The sequence below is a fragment of the Trematosphaeria pertusa genome (genome assembly GCF_010094035.1).
Source record: "Trematosphaeria pertusa strain CBS 122368 unplaced genomic scaffold BU26scaffold_2, whole genome shotgun sequence".
Classification (NCBI taxonomy): Eukaryota; Fungi; Ascomycota; class Dothideomycetes; order Pleosporales; family Trematosphaeriaceae; genus Trematosphaeria; species Trematosphaeria pertusa.
The window spans coordinates 3,489,618-3,507,429 of record NW_022987213.1 but is presented as its reverse complement, the minus strand read 5'-3'; the positions used below and the strand labels follow the sequence as shown (position 1 = coordinate 3,507,429).

Sequence of the window (17,812 nt, the reverse complement as noted above, 5' to 3'; positions counted from 1 at the left end):
TTGAAAATAAATCAATACTCCTTAAATGTCTATGTAGGAATAAGGAACTTGCGTCGACTCCCGTCCTCTTCGTACTTGACATATCTGTGTCACAACTAAGCTGGTGGCCCCGTTGCACAACGCGCGCTGTGGGTACACACCGCGAGTAATGCACGTCATTCGTGTGCTATGCGAACCACTTGTTTCGTCGGGCACGTGCGTAAGGCTCAGCCCTGGAGAAAACAGCCTTGGAACCCCAGGCCTACCAATCGGGGCGCTGTATACATGTCGCGTGAGCGGGCTCTGCGTGTTATTCGTTGATCTGAAGACTTGGTTCCACTCAGCGTATACTCTATGCGTGCATGAAGGATGAGGATAGCTTTTCAAAGTTTCAATGCGGTAGGATTAGGTCAGTGTGAAAGGTCAGGAGCGGCATCATGGAAGCCAGAAATTATGGAAGGAGCTCAAGAATATTTTCATGAGCATCAAATGCCGGAGATTGGAACTGGGCCTTGTGGGTGCAGGGATGTGCCTTGGTCATAGAATCTTGGTAGGCTGGACACACCACTTCGTCCGATTTCGGAGCGGGAGAACTACATGGAACTACATTGAACAGCTCTTTGTAACTTCCTAAGGCATTCTTTTCAAAATTAGAATTATACTCCATGCAACCCCCTACAACACCGAAGAGCTCGTGAGGGCACAAAAAGTCATTGGACATTATTATTGCACCACAGATCCGTGAAGATCATGCCTTGCTCCTAAAGCATCAAAGAAATTGCAGCGATGTATGTATCAATCTGATTCAAGATATCATAGAGACGATCTCGAATGAAAATTACAGGACGAGAACCAAGCCATGAGCTGAAAATGTCCTGCCGCAAAGGGCGGGAAGAACGAGCGTAAGAACTGAACGGACCAAAGAGATAAACTTCATGTGGTGGGGAGATCGCGATTGTCCCATATTTCGGAGCGATCACTCCGCAACCGGTGTATCCGCACGATCTGGCTCGTACTTTGCGAAGGGAGTGAGCCCGAGTAGCTTCATCCCGTTCTCTAGTACGATGCGGGCTGCCTCATACAGAACCGCATGGGCCAGCGTGATGCTGGCATCTGGCTTCTCCGGTTTTGCTTCCTCCGCATCCCCCTCTTCCTTGTCTCCTTCGTTGTCATCAACGCAATCTTCCAGTTGCTGGACAACACTGGCGAGATATGTCATGATGGCAGCAGGCTCTAGCGAGTGGTAGGTGACATGCGTGACCTCCGGATACTGGGCTAGGATGCGCAGAAGGTTGGTTGGTTCATCTTTGTTTGGTTCATCTAGCAGAATAGCGTCATAATCGTCCTCGGAGAGTTCGACCGTACCAGGCTGTTCCTTAAGCAGTGAGCACAGCTTAGCGTACCAGTACTGGAGATCGAGGGTCGTTCCAGGTTTAAAGAGGGTCATCGTGGTGGTGTCGAAGGCATGCGCGGTTACCGATCGGGTAGAGAGTTCCTGGCCCAGGAGCGCGGAGACACTGAGGGCTTTTGCAGCCTCGCCCGGCACTCCAAACGGCGTTGCCTTCTCCTCGTCCGCCTTCAGCGCATTCAGCATGGCTTCCTCACAGTGGTTAAGTATCGCTTGAGGCTTATATCCTTTGCCCAGCTTCTCGGCCATCTTGGAGACGTCGCTGAATTTGGCTTGGTGAAGTTTCTCTGCGAGCTCCTTCATACCGATAGCTTCCAGGATCTTGAAGAGCTGTGTGAAGTGGTTGCTATTGTTATCGTTCGCGACGACGTATATCATTTTATCGAATTCGAACTCCCTCGAACGTTCGAAAACAGCGGCAAGGTCGCGGAGTAGGTATGTGCTTGCTCCAGTACGGTCTCGGATGATCGCTGTGCCCGCCCTAAGTCCACACTTCTGCATATGAATGATCCAAGCTCCTCCACTCTCCTCACAAATCCCCTTGTCCTTCAGCATCTGCTCGACCTCAGTCATGGTGTCCGGGCTGACTTGGGATTCGCCAGTATACTTATCGAACTTTATGCCAAGCCGGGCATAGAAGTCGGTGTAGCTTTCGATGTTGGCATCGCGGGCGCGCTTCCAGAAAGCAACGGCTTCCTCGTCTCCCTCCTCCAGCTTCTTGAAGGCCGCGTTCCGCTCAGCAAACAATCCATGACTCTCTATCTCCAGTTGTGCCTCTCCTTCGTCTTGCCCTGTCTTGGCAGCTTCGTCGCGAGCTTTCCTACTGGCGGCCTGCAGTGGCAAGAACTCCTCCTCAATCTGATGGTATACGTGGAGGAGGTGGCCAACCGGATCGGCTCGATAGGCTTCTTCATCTCCATATTTGTTGAAGCCGACTTGGAGTAGCGCAATAGGCTTCCCCCAGTCACCTAGGTAATTGATTCTAGTGACACCCCATCCCATGTTTTCGTATAGCCTGCTCACGAATGCCCCGAGGACGGTACTCCGAAGGTGTTTTCCCTGCAGTTCGCTCGTGATATTTGGGGAAGAGAATTCGACGACCAGCTTCTTGCGAGCCCCTTCTGGAGAGGAAGCATCTCGCATCCCAAGCGCAGGATCGGTACCGTATGAGCTCTTGCGGTCGAGTATGTATGGGAGCAGCAAACGGGCGAACGTCTCGGTTTTGAGGAAGAACCGTAGATGGACGCTTTCGTGAACTGGAAGAGGAAACAGCGGATGTTCTTTTGGGAACTATGCTGCGCATCAGCCCTAAAGCCTCTCCATGTACACTTAGAGGGGATGCGAACCTTGGCCATCAGATCGATTGCAGCCTCATCTGGCTTTACCCCGGGGTAGAGCTTCGGGAGGATGATAGCCAAATCTCCAGCATCGATATTGTTTGGCCATTGTATTGAATTGTAAGCGACTTTGGGATCACAGTCGATGAGGTCGCAGAGAAGCCCGGCAAGGTATGAGCGACAGACATCGAGAGGATTCCCTAAGACGTCCGCTTCGGCGAACGAAGGAACGGGGCCGCCTAATGAAAGAGCATTGAGAGCCCGCTCTAGATCCGGAAGGCAAAGTGTCGCCATGGGTTCTCGAGCCCCGCGGTAGCCTTGTGCGTTGTCGCGACCGCAGAAGTACTATACGAAATAGGGCGCTCGAACATGGAGGTCGGAAACACTGCCGCTTCACTGTTCAAATTAGTGTGAATGATAGTACCAGATCAGCAGCCTGGCTGAAGAGTCTTTAGCCTTCCCTCCAATCTTGACGTTCAGCCTCGTTGCGGGGTGGGCGCCACGTCGGTCAGGCGTCTGCCTTCGTGTTGCTCTCGTATTGGCTACAGCGACACTTGCAGATGCATGCCATTGCTGTAGCTGTGGTATCTCGGCACTGCCTTCGAATCCTGTCGTGATGAAGACGAAACGGCTATTTCTCTGCGTCGAGTTCCTCTCGCCGATTTGTTAGATTCAGTGCAGACCGAGCAGAGGCGCAATCAACGTCCACTCTTTGGTCAAGGACATTGTTGCAAAGCAAGTATGATGCCGGCTGCAGATGTTCGGCACAATCAATCGGAGCAGAAAGTACACATGTCAACGTGCGCTATGCTTGAAAGGCCATTTACAAATTACGTCAGCGAAGCCTCAACAAGGTCATCGATGAATCTAATGATACACCCCTAAAGAGTGTGTTGGCCATGAAGGCGCAATTGGGCTTGAGCATATGGAACCCAATGGTGGTTGAAAGCTGCATATAATCTCAATTTTGGCGGAAGCACTCCACAACTGCTTAACGGCATGGGGTAAATGGGCATATCGAAGCTCGCTCCGTTCCATCCACCATCTCTTCTTTCGTCAACATGCGCACGAGACGTTACTATGGGGTAGCTCAAGCAATCGCTAAGTGATAACCACTCAAAAGCGCGGCTTCCGCAAGAATACCCAAACAAATCCATACCAATGCAACATGCGTAAGATGCATTCATGCTGGACATATCTCATAAGTCGTAGGTCGTGGAAATCATAGGTCGTGGAAATCGTAGGTCGTCGTAAGCCGTCATGATATAGTGGCATTAATAGTTGGGTTTTCAATGGAAGGGAAGGCCGTCTGCGCATATCGTAGTGCGATCCTCAGGCGTCGAGTGTGCTGTAGCCTCAGACGACGGCATTCGGTCGCGAAGATAGCTCAATAACACCAGAGTCAGAGTCGCCTATAGGCATTAATATCTAGGTACAGCTCTGGATCAGTGAAGGGATAACGCTTACCGCTAGGCTGAGCAGTAGCTCTAGTCCGCCTTGCACGAGCTATCCACAACCAGCCGCAGATCCTCTTCGCAGAACCCACTCCGTTGATGACGAAAGCAAGGAGTCTCACTGCAACCACCATGATGACGGTGCAAATTACGAAAGTCTTTGAATTCCTTTCAAAGGAAAAGATGTCTCGCTGGGTGCCGAAGTATGCAAGCACCAGGGCAACTGGGGCCATGACCTGGTTGATCTGTTGCTCGTCAGCATTTTGAGTGGCATTAATTTTGACCTCATACAAACCTCAAGGCTCAAGAGGGTGGTTCGACTCGTCATCTGAGCCGCTTCATGATTCGCTAAGGCGATCTTGCTGGTTTCCAGGTTCAGGCGATGATTATCCCGGCTGAGCACACTTGTCTGTAAGTTGAGGTGATGTGTTTGGCAGTGCAACTGATGGCTCTCGAAGTTCAAACGGTTGCTTTCGAAGTTCAGACGATTGCCCTCGGCACCCATCTGGAGTTGAAGCTGCGCAATGTTAGTGTGCCACCTAAACATGCATGACGTTAGAAGCTAGAGGTTACTCACTATTCTACTAGATTTCTCACAAAACTCATCCAGATGTATTAGAGTTTGTTCAAGATCTTCCAAATCCTGGAAAGTCTCTTTGATACTCTCAAGTGACCTTTTGGAGTGACCGGGTATTTCCGAGAAATAGCAGATGTCGCCGCCGGGAGATTGAAATCGGTCCCAAGCTTTCATGGTCATTGAAAGGCGCGATCGGAGTCGGTTTAAAACCTCCAAAGCTTGCACAGTCCAATTCAAAGCCATTTTGATGTCCCGGGGGTTCTCTGCGGAAGGTTCTTGCACAAGGATAAAACGGTGATTCCTCCCCTAGTACTCTGATTAGCTGTCGCCATTGGAAAGAACAGGAATGTCGGAAGACCAAAATCATACATATCGCTTCACGCTCTTTTCTGTCTGCCGAACGAGGAACCGCCACTCTTCAAGGACCTGGCGCATCCGGATATTGACGACACGGAGGAAGTAAGCTCTCGCATCCCACGTTGGATAGTTGGCGTCAATAATCTCGTCCACGCCAGCGTCGCCAAATGGATCTAGGTTGACAGGAGGGCCCTCATCAATGGCATCGTCATCGTCGCTATCATCGTCCTCGGCCCCATCTTCGTCCTGAAGGCTGCCGCTATCTTCGAGCCTGGTGTCCACAAAGGCGTATGCGGTCCAACTTTTGTTACCAGAACCGCATATCACCAAGGAGATTTCCGCCTCTCTGATTCCAAACTTGCGATTCTTCTGTCTCTCGGGCAACCTAATGTCCAAGAAAGACACGTCTATCAAGTCTCTGTGGGAGTCCATGGGGCATGCAGGCAAATAGATTGGCCTTAAAGCCAAATACGGAAGTTGGAACTGCAGCCGGAAGATAGGAAACCTAAAAGGCAGAATCTTAACCCTAATTGAAGTCTGGAGGGCGACATGTTTCCAAATGGCATCTCTCAGCGTCCCTACCTGGTACCAGGGAGCTGTTCTTGCGATGGCGAGGATATAGTCCGGATCGAGATCTGCTACGTAAACGAGTCGTCGATCTGCATTTGGAAGATTCTCCAGTCCATATCTCTTCTTCGCCAAGCACATGAAAAGCTGGTCCGCGTTGAGTCGATTTGGATACTCTCTGACATGTCCTGTGGATGCTTCCCTATCGTCGAGCCATGCTTTTCCCGGGTCAGAACGGGCTTCCCCATCTTGGGTATCATCGGTGCGGGATAATGGAGTTTCGCAGAGCTCTCTCACTTCCTCTAGCCCGCTCAGTGGTACCGGCCCCTCACAGTCTCGTAAGAAGATCTCAAGATCACTGCTAAGGACGTTGAACTCCTTCTTCAGAGTTTCGACATAAGAAGAATCATCTTCATGAAAATCGCGGCCTGCCGAGAACAATTGATCCCACTCTTTGGCATTTGCGTCAAGAGGTGGCAGCCGGCGTCGGCTTTTCGTCTCTTCGAAGCTTGGGTCGTCGGATTTCATTATGGTGTAATGAAGCTGGTGAGATTGGCTTGCGTTGTTGTTTTCTTTGCACAAGGACGATTATCGGTCGACTAATCCGAAGTGGGCACTGGTATTTCCCAAGGTCGTTCGAAAAGGAATCGATAACTGTCAAGGATGGGGGAAGCGTCTCTCAGGCGGAGGGTCTTCCACAACGGTAAGCGTTTCGTTTTCGAGTAGCTATACGGGGCGTACTACGTTCTTGTTGATTGGCTTGGTACACGTGCTTCATACTCGTCCTATCCGCCCATCGGGCAATGACCGTGAAAGCTTGTGAGCAATCCGACAAAACGGTCGTAACTGCCTTCCCAAAGACAGGAGCAGACGTTGAGGATATTATCGGACAATAGCGGGACTCGCAGAGGCCGTAGGAAAGTTGCGCGTGATCCAAAGGCTCTGCGTGGTAGTCACTTTGCAACGCCTTTCGTAAGACTTCTAGGAAGATTTCCTTGAGTGTATGCTAGCATTCTGTGCATAGCCCGTAGCACAGACGCCCTCATGAGGTCGTATTGCCTTGTAGCAGGCGTACGGGCAATGTCCAGTGTGATTTGTATGCCCTTGATGGCGTCTAGGCGTTTCACGGGGCGCCTTTTGCAGTGGTCGCTGCGCCAGCGCTACTGCTACTCAGATTAACTCCCGCCATCGCATGTGCGGATCCATGCCCAGACGGTCGCGGTCAGCATCCTCGTTATTCGCTACGCGAAATGTGAGGCGGGCGGCTCACCAATGGGATGTCAATAAAGCAATAACAATTTCTGACAGACGGGGCATGGCTCAGCCTTGTCTGGGCGTTGGGCCTATATGCATAAATTCGTGGGTGTTGCGTGAAGGACTGCCAGCTCATAATGCATCAATCAGCGGTGATGCATTTGATGAGGCACTTATCAGAGCGTCGTTGAGACCAGCGTCTCGTATGGCCCTAGTAGCTTAGAAGCGTGCCCTAGTCTTTGGACTGATGTTACCGTAGACCCTCGTTGGGGTGCAAGTCCTTGTAAAATCTTTTTGCGGCCTAAAGAGATGGGCTCCGCAAACCGAGTCACGTGGTCCATGGAGGACCTGAGAAATGCAGGGCAGCAACCGAAGCTTCGTCGTTTAATAAGACCAATTGCATGAAGCCGCGCTCACCAGGTCTCGTGGTCGCATCCACCGTAGTCTAGGTTTTACTCCCAGGTCTGCCGTACGGCGGTTGCAATGATATGCCGAGCAAGACCCTCACCGGAAGCTAGAAACGGGTGCTGGTTACTTCAGCCCAAAGCTCTGAGCTGGATCGAAGTGGAGATACGAACTGTTACCGCAGTATCCTACCAACTATTCCCAGACATCTTATGTGCACCCGAGGTTTCCGGCGCTTGATGCCTGCTTACCTTGGTTGTGTGATTAAAACAGCGCATGCGCCTTACTAGGGGAGGTGGACGCGTTGGATCATGAACTTGTCGTGCGGATTGGCGAGGTATCCGCGCACATGGGGCATTCGTTAAGCTCGAGCCTCAGGATGAAGGGTATGTTTAGATGGATGGTTTTAAAGTGGTTGCTTGTATCGCGGCCAAGTCTGCCGTAATGCTCAAGAGACTGGCTACAGCCAACCCCATCAAGATCCGTGGCGACAAACAAAGGCCATCAGATGCCATCCTCCGGACTTCAACCTTCGCCTGTACCCAGTAACTCCTTGTTCGGCCAGCGGATACGCTGTAACGGGGGAGAGAGGAATGCGGGCGAATGGTAACGCATCCACGCCTGCCTCCAGACGTCTCGATGCCGCGGAATAATTCGTTCTTTCCCTTTCATTTAACTTGAACTTTTGTGAATTGGCACGTGCCACAACGGGGAGTCCCACAGGACGGGCACGTGGTATTGCGATGCGGGATGGAAGAACTGCCGCAGGTGCACTAAAGTATTTAGAATAAGTCCACCTCAGATTCACGAGGCAGCAGCACTCACACAAGTCCAGTGGTATGTATACTTCTTCTTTCCCTAACAATACGTTAGCATTCGCCGTCTAGCAGGAGACTGAGCGGTCATTAGATGAAGTCGAACGCCTCACCAAAGTTTGTATAGGAACCAGCGCCGAAGTAGGTAAATTGGCAACATCAAAAAAAGGGCAATGGGCAACAGGTGCGTCGTTTGCATCGCCAACGCTGTAAAGAGCACCCGCCCATCCATTGAGAGGAGTGTCGCAATGGGGTGCATTACAAGTGCCGCTGCGCGGAGAATGCATTTGCATGCAAGTACCAATTTATATCCTGGATCCTGCGCTTCAAGCCAAGGCATGAAGCGAAATGCGTATCCCCGATCAGAGCACTTCTTTGTCAGAAGGAATCCTCCACTAGTGGTATTCGCGTCGCGTGATCGATCTGTGCGGAGGAAAGGGATGGTCGCCGGTTGGTTCTCGTGGAAATCGTGGAGGAGAGCTGCGGAAAACCAGCAATGCGACGGCAATGCGACGGCAACGCGGATTAACTCGGACCGATCTACTATCAGGCACATTAGAAACACGACGGGGCTTTTTCCTCTATTCTTCTCGAAACATACGCCAAACAATTCCTCCAGCTGCTCGTCGCAAATCTTCCAACGACTCCCAACGACTTCCAACGACTTCCAGCCCACAACAACTACAACCAATTCCTGTGTCGCACCCTGGTAACGCCAATTCATGGATACTCTGCGAGCGCGAAGATGCTTTTCGACGGTCAAGGAGAAGTGAGCCTCGGGGTTTCTAAGCTGCAGAGGAAATTTGCTGAGAACATTGGCCCTAGCTCCCTCGCTAAAAGCCCCGAGTGGAGCAGGCTTGACTCTTATGTCCGTCACGCAGAATAGTCTGGAGGAGCATGGGAGGATCGAAACCGGCTGTGGGCTCTCCATGGCGCTTACTACATTGCCTCGTCTGGCCTGGCAGGTAGTTAAGGTAGCCACGGCTTCCACGACATGACCGGAAGACGGTGGTGGTCCCGCTTCACCCCCCACGACAGCAGGATTACTTCTTCTGTTCGGGAACTAGCGATGGAGCCCTCCAAGATGTCGTCCAAGCACGAAACGCCGTCTCTTCTGTGTTCTTCTTGTGACATTGAGCAATGTTGGTTACTCGGGGGCGGGAGCCATGGAGGGTGTAACTTTGGCGACGGCATAGCGGTGGACAGGAGATTCCGCGCGAAAGGTCCTAGGAGGTCGTTCGAATTCTCTGCAAAGCGCCTGGAATCGGGCGGGAGACAATTTAAGCCTTGAGGAGAGGGGAGGGGAGGAGTGGGAGTCCAAAGAACATATTGCCCTCCCCTTCCCCCCGCTTGACCGGTGAACGATCACAAGCTAGTGCGCTCGCTACCGTCCTGCGCAACCCAAGGAGCGTTTCACGATCCGTGGGCGTCCCTCGAGAAGCGCGCTCGGCACCCACGTCATTCGCTCCGGAGTACATACTGCTACACGCGACACTGGGGAGCCTTGGAATGTACGCTGCACGCAATATCGACAGGCCGCATTTCGGCCCTCTTTACCTCTCAATCAGACAGTCGCTCCAGCCGTTCCCTGCCTCTAAAACGGTCGCGGAGAAATTACACGCACATATATTGTGCAGTCCCAGCAGCTTTAGGCGGCTGCCGCGCTGCTCGGCCCGGCTCACCGTTACCTAGGACTGGCGTCGCACCCTCAACTCTCAACTGTATACGTGGTGCTTACACGTCGTTTACCTAGCCTCTAGTCTGCCGATGAAGCTCCTTCTGCGCTTCTGGGTGCCCCGACGCGTTCGGAGACTATCCGTGAAGACCTACGGCGGACCGTACCTCGGGCACCACCGAAGCTCATTTGATAAGTCTCGGGCACCACCGAAGCTCGTTTGCTAAGTCTCGCACACATATTAGAGCGGCGTCAACGTGCCTACTGTTCCTCATTGTATCGCTCTCGTAGACAGCCCCTCGCCTTGGTTTTCGTCACGCCCGCATTCACACTCTCTCCCATGACATTCTTCGCAAAGCTGACCAGAGGTCGCCAGGCGGATCCTCTACCAGCCTCAACCCTGGTCCCTGGAGATTCTCTCTGGAACCAACTGGTGTTCCCAAGGGCTTGCAAGATTGCATCTGATTGCACGAGAAGATGCGATGTCGCAGGAGAGGTGCGGCCAATGCGGACATCACACATGCCTGGAGCTGCCGGACGTCGTGGCGGCTGGCCATAACGTCGCGACAACGGCCCAGTGATGAGCTCGAAAGATGCCCTTACTCCACCCCATCTCTGTGAGGCTCGGCCAACGTGAATATTTGTATATCACAGTAGCCAGCTCTTGGAGAAACAATCGCTGCGCAGGTTCCCTTTCGTTCGAACTCATAGTCCATCCTTGTCCTTCCTGAAGACCGCACCACTGATTCCCACGTTCATTCCTCGAATACGCCTTGCGGGCTGAAAGCTGGCAACAACCACCGGATTCACGATTCTCGTTGCACCACTCCTCCTTGCGCAAAGCACATCACCCTGGTACGAGCGAGCCTCACACGATTCTGTGGGTTTGGATCCTCACGTGTCTCAGACTCCCAGGACTTCCATGCTATCCGCGATGATCTTGCCGTTCCTTCGAATCTGAACCAGCGGTACAACATGGACAACCGGCTATCTGCGAGCTGCTCGAAATTCAAGCGTACCGCGACGGGGTTTCATAGAAGAATCGAACGGACGCCGCATATCCCATTTCCACGTTATGGATCACGATGTTTTCGGGAGGCGGTCGACTCGAACGAATCAGTTAGAATCACGTCGACCGCGTTGACGCTGGACGTCGACGCCTCCGAGCCCGAGGATGATGCCTCACTTCTTACGGTGCCCAACGGAACACCCGTGGAGCTTGTAAGCGCCCAACCTGACGTGGCATTATATACCTCGCTAAATTGAATTAGGCGAACAAGAAAAAATACGCCTATTGCTGGCAATGCGTACGTGGACACAGCGAACCGTTTTGACAGAGGAACAGGCTGATTTGCTTCTGTAGTGCGCATGTGGATGTTCGTCCATCCAAATACGGCATAACACGTGTCCTAGTTGTGGCGTCAAACGATGCGAGTATTGCAAAACAACGAGAGTGCAGGTCCGCAGTGCATCTGTTGACCCATTGGCGAGCGAACTGGTACTGAATCAGCTTGAAGCTCATTGTTGTGGGGTGTAAAAGTATCGCCTGGCGTTCCTATAGGCATAGCGAAAATGAAAATTTAGTACCCAATAGAATAACTCGGTCGTACATTTTTCTGCCCCTCCTTGCGTGGCACCTGGGCACGGTGCAAGGCTGGGATTCAACTCGCCTGTTGTCACGACACATTCCACCGGAGCGGACCACACCGGTCAACCGCACGCAATAAGTGTGCGGGCCTTAAGTAGGAAAACACTCGGTCTCTAACGCAACGATATCGCTGAGCCGCGCGCTCGCTGAACCGCGCCTCTTTCCTGTGCCCTTGGGCTAGTCGAGGTACTGAATGGGAAGTGGAGACACTACTGATTACTCTTGGCCTCCGGACGTCAAGTACAAAACGTGGACCAGCTTTCGGGTAGTGCATCCGACACGCTGCGCGATGGGCACCGATATGCCAACGAGCACGGCCGCTTTCGATACGAAGGAGAGTACCGGAAGCGCCGATTCCTTTGACTGTTTCAGGAAGATATGGGATCCGGAATTCTCAATGCAGAGGTGGCCGCCGGAGGATAGACCTTTTGTTGAGTTTGCTCGAAGCGTCGACGCGGAAGGCTCGGATGTGGACATCTTTCTTCGAGAGGACCAGGGCCCTGTTCCGTCCCACGAGGCCGAGGATATTGCGGCCTTCTGCCATGGCAGGAGCCTTTATAAGGCACCGCATGGACATCGAGGCGCTTGGTTGGACGATAGGGAAACGGCAAGTGGTGCTTGTAGGGAATATCCATACCGACTGTCCGCTGTGCAGCTCTATGCACGCTTGAAGCGCCAGGTATGTTTTGCTTCTCGAGGATTGCTAGCATAGCTAAACGCCATTGTGTAGCGATTCGGTCTTGATGGACTACCTGACGCGGACAGACGTTTGATGTAGGTGTATGGGTGCTCTTTGGTTAAGTGCCATATGTAACACCTCAGCAGATACATCTCAGATCTGGACCCCTATTACGTTCTCGCCCTCATCGCCACCGTGGGCTATCATCAAGTTGAATCTTTAAGAAGTGCAGTGTGGAAGCACTTGGCTTTACAATCTTCCCTTGGAGTAAAGCTTCCGGTAAGAGGTCGTTCTCACGTTGCGAGCATTTACTGATCCTATTTCAATCTAACGCAGTCCAGAGGTTATCTCATTTTCGAACTGGAATTTCACGTTCCTTATTTCGCTCTGCGATCGACATCTCTGTGGCATGATCACCCGCACCGCAACGGAGAAGAGAAGAGAGGACGCCTCAGTAGGACATGGACGGACATCTCTTTTTTGAACGTCAGCGAAGAGAAGGGTGAAAGAGCGCCGCGTAATAGCATCCAGGAGGCGCAGATATCAGTTGTTATATGTGGCTCCAGCAGTCAGCAATGGATCGCGTACGCCTTTGTTGACAACATTTGGGAAGCCGAAGACCGACCGGAAGATGATGCGTCCCTGTGTGGCGATCACGGGTTTTGCGAGGACCCACTCATCAACAACGGTAGCACTGATGCAAACCGTCCGCTCTGTGACGCGCGAGAATACTTTCTGGCAATTGTTGAGAGCCGAGTGAGACAGGTCCTTAAAGAATGGAGATACCTAGTCCAGACTATTGAGAGAACCATTGCATCAAAGGTATGATCCCCGAGCTAGTCTTCCACTGCCTTGCGCATAACTTCTCGCAGTTCAACGACCGTTCATTTCCGAGTACGAAGGAGAAACGCGGCGGGACCGAGGCCGTCATGAATTGGATAATATGCACAATAAAATTACTGCGTAAATTGAACGACCGCCTCACCGAGACGATACTCGTTTGGGACACTTTCAGTGCTGCAGAGGGCGACATCAGCTACTTCTCGGACCTGTGTTCAACTTACCCCGATCCCACACGAGGCCACGTTCGACGGTCGCTCATCGCCACCAAATCATCATTCGAGGAACTGAAGGCCCTGAACCGAAGAGTGCGCCGGCTAGAAGAGAACTGTATCAAAGAGGCTGACTTTGTTCGAACACTTCCCTTGCTCTCTGTATTCGCTGCTAACTCTATCAGCTTGGTCTTCGCATAAACTTCGATAACAATTGCTTGGCACTGGATAGCAACGAGACTGCGGAAAGCACTGACCTCAATATGGTAAGGATATAGCATTTCATGTTCGGTGAGATCGATGCTGACCTCGGGACATCTAGGTCATAACGTCGATCGCGCTAGCGCTCGCATATTTCGGAAGTACAAGCCATTCCCTCCGTCTAGAACGGAACCCCAAAAATGTTATAGGAGTGATCATCGGCATGATCATCTCTGTGAGGCTTCTTGCCTTCCTCAGAACCAGGCTCAAACGACGGGGATTTAGCAAGCATACGTTGGAATATTACAGGGATGGAGGCACCAGCAAAGAACAGCAGCAGTTGAGCTCAGTCCCCAACCGGAGGAAGGCATGAGGAATGCAATTCTGCACTCTGATATGAATGCTAGATGGCCAGGTTGGGTGGTCAGAGAGGTCACTGATGGTGAACACGGAGAAGAATGACGCGATTCCACACATCGCATGGAATAGGGAAGATTGCTTTTAAGATGCGAGATTCGTATCCTCCTAGCACTCACAGAAATGCCACTCCTTCTACTGGCACCAACTCAACCGACCCGATACAAGCCTCAAATTCTCGTAAATACCACATCATGCCCCATTTGAACTGTTCCCCTGCTTGACCTGCACTTTCTTGACCTGGCAATATGCACAGCGCGGATGGGAACAGCTGGGGCAAGATCCACTCTCTTCGGGCATGCCTGGCTGTCCACACTGGCACTGAGGCGGATTAGTAATACATAGCGAGCGTGGCGACCAACTCACACATTGCCAAACGTAGGTGTGCTTCTTCGCCTGTTTTTCGTTTAGTTGCCAAGTTCTTATTTGCGATGCGTTTAAGAGCAAGATTCAGAGGCTTACCATCGTCGACGCCGTGTATCAGTGACTTCAGCGTCTCCAAACCCGTAGACGGTATAACGACTTTGACCAGAAGATCTGGATGGAAGTAGTGGAAGAAGTTACTCTGAATGTGCGGAGTGTAAATAACGAAGAGGTGAACGACGGGACGAAAGCAAGTACATATGTATTTGCAATACCCCGATCCAGCCATATGTACAATGGGCAGTCTTGTGATACTTCGGATGAAGATGGAGTTGAGTCACCGAACTAGGTGGTCGGCGCAAGGACGCGGTACGGTATGGGGGATCGCACGAAATCGTCGATAACAGAAAACAAAGAAGGTGTCAGGAAATGGCTAGCCTCATATCTGCGCGACAAAAACTTCACAGTAGAGATGCAAGAGGTCTCAGAGAAGCGGTACAACCTGCTGGCCTACGGAAAGAAGCGCGCAACGACGATACTAGTCTCCTCACACATCGATACCGTCCCACCGTTCTGGCCATACTATTATAATATGATGTCGGACATCATTGGAGGGAGAGGATCGGTCGATGCGAAGGGCAGCGTGGCAGCGCAAATAATCGCGGTACAGGGCCTGCGCGAACGCCCAAGGCGATCACAGAACTACGAAGTCGTAATCTTCGGCTAACCGACAGGCAAAGCTGGTGTGTGGGCACAAGGGCATCCCTGGCTCGGCGTGTCTGCGAACGATGGTCTGGTTGAGGCGCTGGGGAGCCTGCTAGAATTGAGGGAGCATCTGCCATGGAGTACGAAGTATGGAAATATAACGATGGATTTCGGAAAGGTGCAGGGAGGCGTGGCCGCCAACGTTGTGGCCGAGACTGCCAGCGCAGGAATCGCCGTGCGCCTTACAGCCGGAACCCCCAAGATCATCCAAGGGCTCGGCGACCTGGAGATCTAGTGGACAAGCGAAGGCTACCCGCCAGTCGACATAAACTGCGATATCAAAGGTTTCGAAACCATGACCGTGAACTACGGGACTGATATTCCGAATCTGGAGGGCAATCATAAGAGGTATTTGTACGGACCTGGGAGTATCTGTGGCGCATTCGGACCATGAAGCGCTTAAGAGGAAAGAGTTGCCTGTTCCAGGAGTTAGGGAGCACCCCCATAAGCCTTCCGCGCGCGATCTTTGGGTAAGGGTTAGAAGGGTAAGGGTTAGAGGGGTAAGGGCTTTTAGATGTATTAAATGCCGCGCAGCGGTGGGCCGAGCCCTAGGATAAGGGAGGCGGAGCCTAGGATTAGGGGGGATTGGGCGCGGAAGGCTTATGGGGGTGCTCCCTACCTTGTAGGGGGGTGCTCCCTAACTCCTGCCGTTGGAACAGGATTCGCAACCCAATTACGAAGCTAACCGCCCGGATTATAAGCCGCCCAGACCCGTGTCCGTCCGGCACTCACATGCCTATTGGCCGCCTTTGACGAACTCGAAACTCCAGCCCACGGCATTCCTCTCCCTTCAAATCCGATTCGTCTCGTATCCAGGACGCTGCTCCACGTCGTACGAGCGCGCCAGCATCCAGCCTTGACCATGTTCCCTTCTCTTAATTTTGGCGTCTTTTGAGTCCTTTTGTGCGTACGCAGAAGCTCTGCTTTGCTGTTAGTCAGCATAACCTCTATAGGTTGGTGACTTAAAACGAGAAAAATCAATCAATCAATCCAGCCTTGACAGCCTGCTCTTCCCACCTAACCCTCCCCCCCTCCCCCTTCCCTCGTACCACAGCTCCCCCAACCTTAGTCACTTCATTTTCGAATGCCCGTCGGACAACCTCGTGCCATCTACCCAACTCTTCAACGCCCTTAGGTATAACGATTCTCGTTTCTCAAGCTGCAAATTCCCATCCTCAAGACGCGAAAGTCTACTTTGAACGGACGACAGTGCAGGGTGTGCGTATCCGGAGAGCCGTCAAAGGCGACCCGCAGACGCAAATGCTTGAGAGAATTGAAGTTCTCCACAATGACAGCGAGCCCCTTGTCCTGCCCGGGATTGAAACGATACATAGCGGCACTCGGTGGCTCACGGCAGCGTAGTTACAGGAAGCGGCCCTTGAATATCAACGCATGTGTAGAGGAAGGATGATGGAGGAGCGGCGAGATCACTTTCTCCTCATCGCAGCGCTCATGCGACCCAGTCATCCAGACATAAAGTTAGGTTCGGCCTTAGTGTATCTATCATTCAGTAGGTACACCATGAGTGAATCGACAGCGCTAGTCTCTTTTATCTCCCGCTCCGCTTTCCGCCTCGCATATCGAGCCTTGACGATCAAAAGCTATGGACAGATAAGGGATAGTCGCTAGGGAAAAAAACGCAGAGCTTATCCAAGTACTTCAGATGTAGACAGGAAAGTATGTGTTTGCGTACTCTGCCGGCTATCGGAGTGCTAATATCTAATGGCAGGATGCTTAGCTCATGAGACTCTAGGAATTTCCCCATGCTCGTAGGTACTAGGCCGAGGGTTCTCAAGGACTCGAAAATGACTATTGGACTACCTCGCCCAGTACACCTAGGAAAGCGTTCCCCACGCTATCAACTAGCCCTCTAGAGAGATAAGGCATTGTCCATCAAACCCTACTCCTCTTTTGAACATCTAACCTTGGCCATCTCACCTGCTTTAGTGAACTCAAACCACCAGCTCAACGCGTCCCGAGCCTCCCCATGGATAGATAGCTGAACATTCTGAGTGGCGGGAATATTGTGATAACCCGGGTAATAAAAGTACCTTCGGTGGGATTTGAGCTGAGGAGGTTCAATCTTGACCTTCTCCTCCCGAAAATCCAAACGAGCCTCTCTCTCCCCCTTCACAACAGCCCTCCCCACTCGGCACACCTCTCGCTCGAAAGCCTGGAAGATGGCATTACGTTCAGGACCGAGATATTCTACGCCTTTTGAGATGACGATCTCGAGCTTGCTCAACTGCAGCTTGCCGTCTTCAAGCCGTGAGAGGTCGAGCTTCCAAAGATAGCCAAACATGTTGTCTGGAGCTAGAGCTATAGCAAAGCGAAGCCGCAGATGCTTGAGCCGACTGAAACACTCCACAACTATCGCAAGCTGTCTATCCTGCCAAGGGTTCAGGTGCCAAATTGCTAGCTGAGGAGGGTCCTTTTCGTGCATCTGGAGAAATCGGCATTTGAAGGTGAGTGTGGTTGCTGATGAGGGCTTGAGCAGCGGCGTCTCGTTACGGAGACGTTCCTCAGCGAAGTCGGGACTCTTAAGCGTTGTCGCCTCTCCAGCACCTGTAACTCAATGTTGGGCTTTGAGACGGAATTGCTCGAGACCTTCGTTGAGGATAGCTTTGCACGTAAGAAGCCACCTAGGAAGGCCACTCAGCTCTGCGTTCTTGTCTGCAGCGTAGCCGTTGTACTGCACTTCAGGCCGAAGAGGGGATTCGTCGCTAGGAGGAGTCGCCCTAGAGTCCTGTTCACCGTCGCTCTCCCATTCTGCGTCCTTATTCTCCAAGTATTCGCGCTCGAAAGTCTGCGTGAGGGAGGAGAACCCCTTGGAGTAGAATCCGATCTTGACGTCGCTGT

At 52.1% G+C, this 17,812-nt stretch overlaps 8 protein-coding genes across 8 annotated transcripts; 3 read left to right on the top strand and 5 right to left on the bottom strand.

The window, feature by feature from the left end:
- Positions 1-680: 680 nt before the first annotated feature.
- Positions 681-3,151, bottom strand: BU26DRAFT_547323 (Nucleotidylyl transferase). The gene is made up of 2 exons (XM_033831879.1): positions 2,734-3,151; positions 681-2,677 (listed from the first exon to the last, which is right to left on the bottom strand). The coding sequence occupies exons 1-2, from the start codon at positions 3,016-3,018 to the stop codon at positions 956-958; spliced, it is 2,007 nt and encodes a 668-aa protein (XP_033690369.1). The 5' UTR covers positions 3,019-3,151; the 3' UTR covers positions 681-955.
- A 576-nt stretch (positions 3,152-3,727) lies between these two features.
- BU26DRAFT_547322 (uncharacterized protein) lies at positions 3,728-6,510 on the bottom strand. The gene is made up of 5 exons (XM_033831878.1): positions 5,125-6,510; positions 4,756-5,061; positions 4,474-4,695; positions 4,192-4,423; positions 3,728-4,136 (listed from the first exon to the last, which is right to left on the bottom strand). The coding sequence occupies exons 1-5, from the start codon at positions 6,205-6,207 to the stop codon at positions 4,081-4,083; spliced, it is 1,899 nt and encodes a 632-aa protein (XP_033690368.1). The 5' UTR covers positions 6,208-6,510; the 3' UTR covers positions 3,728-4,080.
- Positions 6,511-7,558: 1,048 nt separating this feature from the next.
- On the bottom strand, positions 7,559-9,530 carry BU26DRAFT_515080 (uncharacterized protein). Its single transcript, XM_033827980.1, has 3 exons — positions 8,267-9,530; positions 8,164-8,196; positions 7,559-8,111 (listed from the first exon to the last, which is right to left on the bottom strand). Exons 1-3 carry the CDS (start codon positions 9,082-9,084, stop codon positions 7,814-7,816), a joined length of 1,149 nt encoding a protein of 382 aa, XP_033690367.1. The 5' UTR covers positions 9,085-9,530; the 3' UTR covers positions 7,559-7,813.
- A 246-nt stretch (positions 9,531-9,776) lies between these two features.
- BU26DRAFT_154581 (uncharacterized protein) lies at positions 9,777-10,569 on the top strand. The gene is made up of 2 exons (XM_033820038.1): positions 9,777-10,020; positions 10,065-10,569. The coding sequence occupies exons 1-2, from the start codon at positions 9,921-9,923 to the stop codon at positions 10,385-10,387; spliced, it is 423 nt and encodes a 140-aa protein (XP_033690366.1). The 5' UTR covers positions 9,777-9,920; the 3' UTR covers positions 10,388-10,569.
- A 1,196-nt stretch (positions 10,570-11,765) lies between these two features.
- BU26DRAFT_500943 (uncharacterized protein) lies at positions 11,766-13,781 on the top strand (the record flags this gene model as incomplete). The annotated part of the gene is made up of 7 exons (XM_033826539.1): positions 11,766-12,155; positions 12,207-12,250; positions 12,302-12,434; positions 12,492-12,977; positions 13,028-13,303; positions 13,393-13,473; positions 13,530-13,781. The coding sequence occupies 7 exons, from the start codon at positions 11,766-11,768 to the stop codon at positions 13,779-13,781; spliced, it is 1,662 nt and encodes a 553-aa protein (XP_033690365.1).
- Positions 13,782-14,470: 689 nt separating this feature from the next.
- Positions 14,471-15,369, top strand: BU26DRAFT_584085 (uncharacterized protein). Its single transcript, XM_033834588.1, has one exon. The coding sequence runs from the start codon at positions 14,565-14,567 to the stop codon at positions 14,913-14,915; it is 351 nt and encodes a 116-aa protein (XP_033690364.1). The 5' UTR covers positions 14,471-14,564; the 3' UTR covers positions 14,916-15,369.
- Positions 15,006-15,941, bottom strand: BU26DRAFT_584082 (uncharacterized protein; the record flags this gene model as incomplete). Its single annotated transcript, XM_033834587.1, has 3 exons — positions 15,686-15,941; positions 15,316-15,501; positions 15,006-15,281 (listed from the first exon to the last, which is right to left on the bottom strand). Exons 1-3 carry the CDS (start codon positions 15,893-15,895, stop codon positions 15,006-15,008), a joined length of 672 nt encoding a protein of 223 aa, XP_033690363.1. The 5' UTR covers positions 15,896-15,941.
- Positions 15,942-16,717: 776 nt separating this feature from the next.
- BU26DRAFT_154434 (uncharacterized protein) lies at positions 16,718-17,614 on the bottom strand. The gene has a single exon (XM_033820037.1). The coding sequence runs from the start codon at positions 17,394-17,396 to the stop codon at positions 16,854-16,856; it is 543 nt and encodes a 180-aa protein (XP_033690362.1). The 5' UTR covers positions 17,397-17,614; the 3' UTR covers positions 16,718-16,853.
- Between the last annotated feature and the right edge of the window lie 198 nt (positions 17,615-17,812).

Bases quoted from the DNA above. Each gene is read 5' to 3' on its own strand.
- BU26DRAFT_154434 (XM_033820037.1), bottom strand. From the start codon at position 17,396: ATGCACGAAAAGGACCCTCCTCAGCTAGCAATTTGGCACCTGAACCCT.
- BU26DRAFT_584085 (XM_033834588.1), top strand. From the start codon at position 14,565: ATGGGGGATCGCACGAAATCGTCGATAACAGAAAACAAAGAAGGTGTC.
- BU26DRAFT_154581 (XM_033820038.1), top strand. From the start codon at position 9,921: ATGAAGCTCCTTCTGCGCTTCTGGGTGCCCCGACGCGTTCGGAGACTA. The intron at 10,021-10,064 runs ATAAGTCTCGGG...TAAGTCTCGCAC, and splicing joins GCACCACCGAAGCTCATTTG to ACATATTAGAGCGGCGTCAA.
- BU26DRAFT_547322 (XM_033831878.1), bottom strand. From the start codon at position 6,207: ATGAAATCCGACGACCCAAGCTTCGAAGAGACGAAAAGCCGACGCCGG. The intron at 5,062-5,124 runs GTATGATTTTGG...TCAGAGTACTAG, and splicing joins AAAAGAGCGTGAAGCGATAT to GGGAGGAATCACCGTTTTAT. The intron at 4,137-4,191 runs GTAAGCGTTATC...TAATGCCTATAG, and splicing joins AGCTACTGCTCAGCCTAGCG to GCGACTCTGACTCTGGTGTT.
- BU26DRAFT_547323 (XM_033831879.1), bottom strand. From the start codon at position 3,018: ATGGCGACACTTTGCCTTCCGGATCTAGAGCGGGCTCTCAATGCTCTT. The intron at 2,678-2,733 runs GTTCGCATCCCC...TGCGCAGCATAG, and splicing joins CAATCGATCTGATGGCCAAG to TTCCCAAAAGAACATCCGCT.
- BU26DRAFT_515080 (XM_033827980.1), bottom strand. From the start codon at position 9,084: ATGGAGAGCCCACAGCCGGTTTCGATCCTCCCATGCTCCTCCAGACTA. The intron at 8,197-8,266 runs GTGAGGCGTTCG...ACGTATTGTTAG, and splicing joins TGGTTCCTATACAAACTTTG to GGAAAGAAGAAGTATACATA. The intron at 8,112-8,163 runs GTGAGTGCTGCT...TAAATACTTTAG, and splicing joins ATACATACCACTGGACTTGT to TGCACCTGCGGCAGTTCTTC.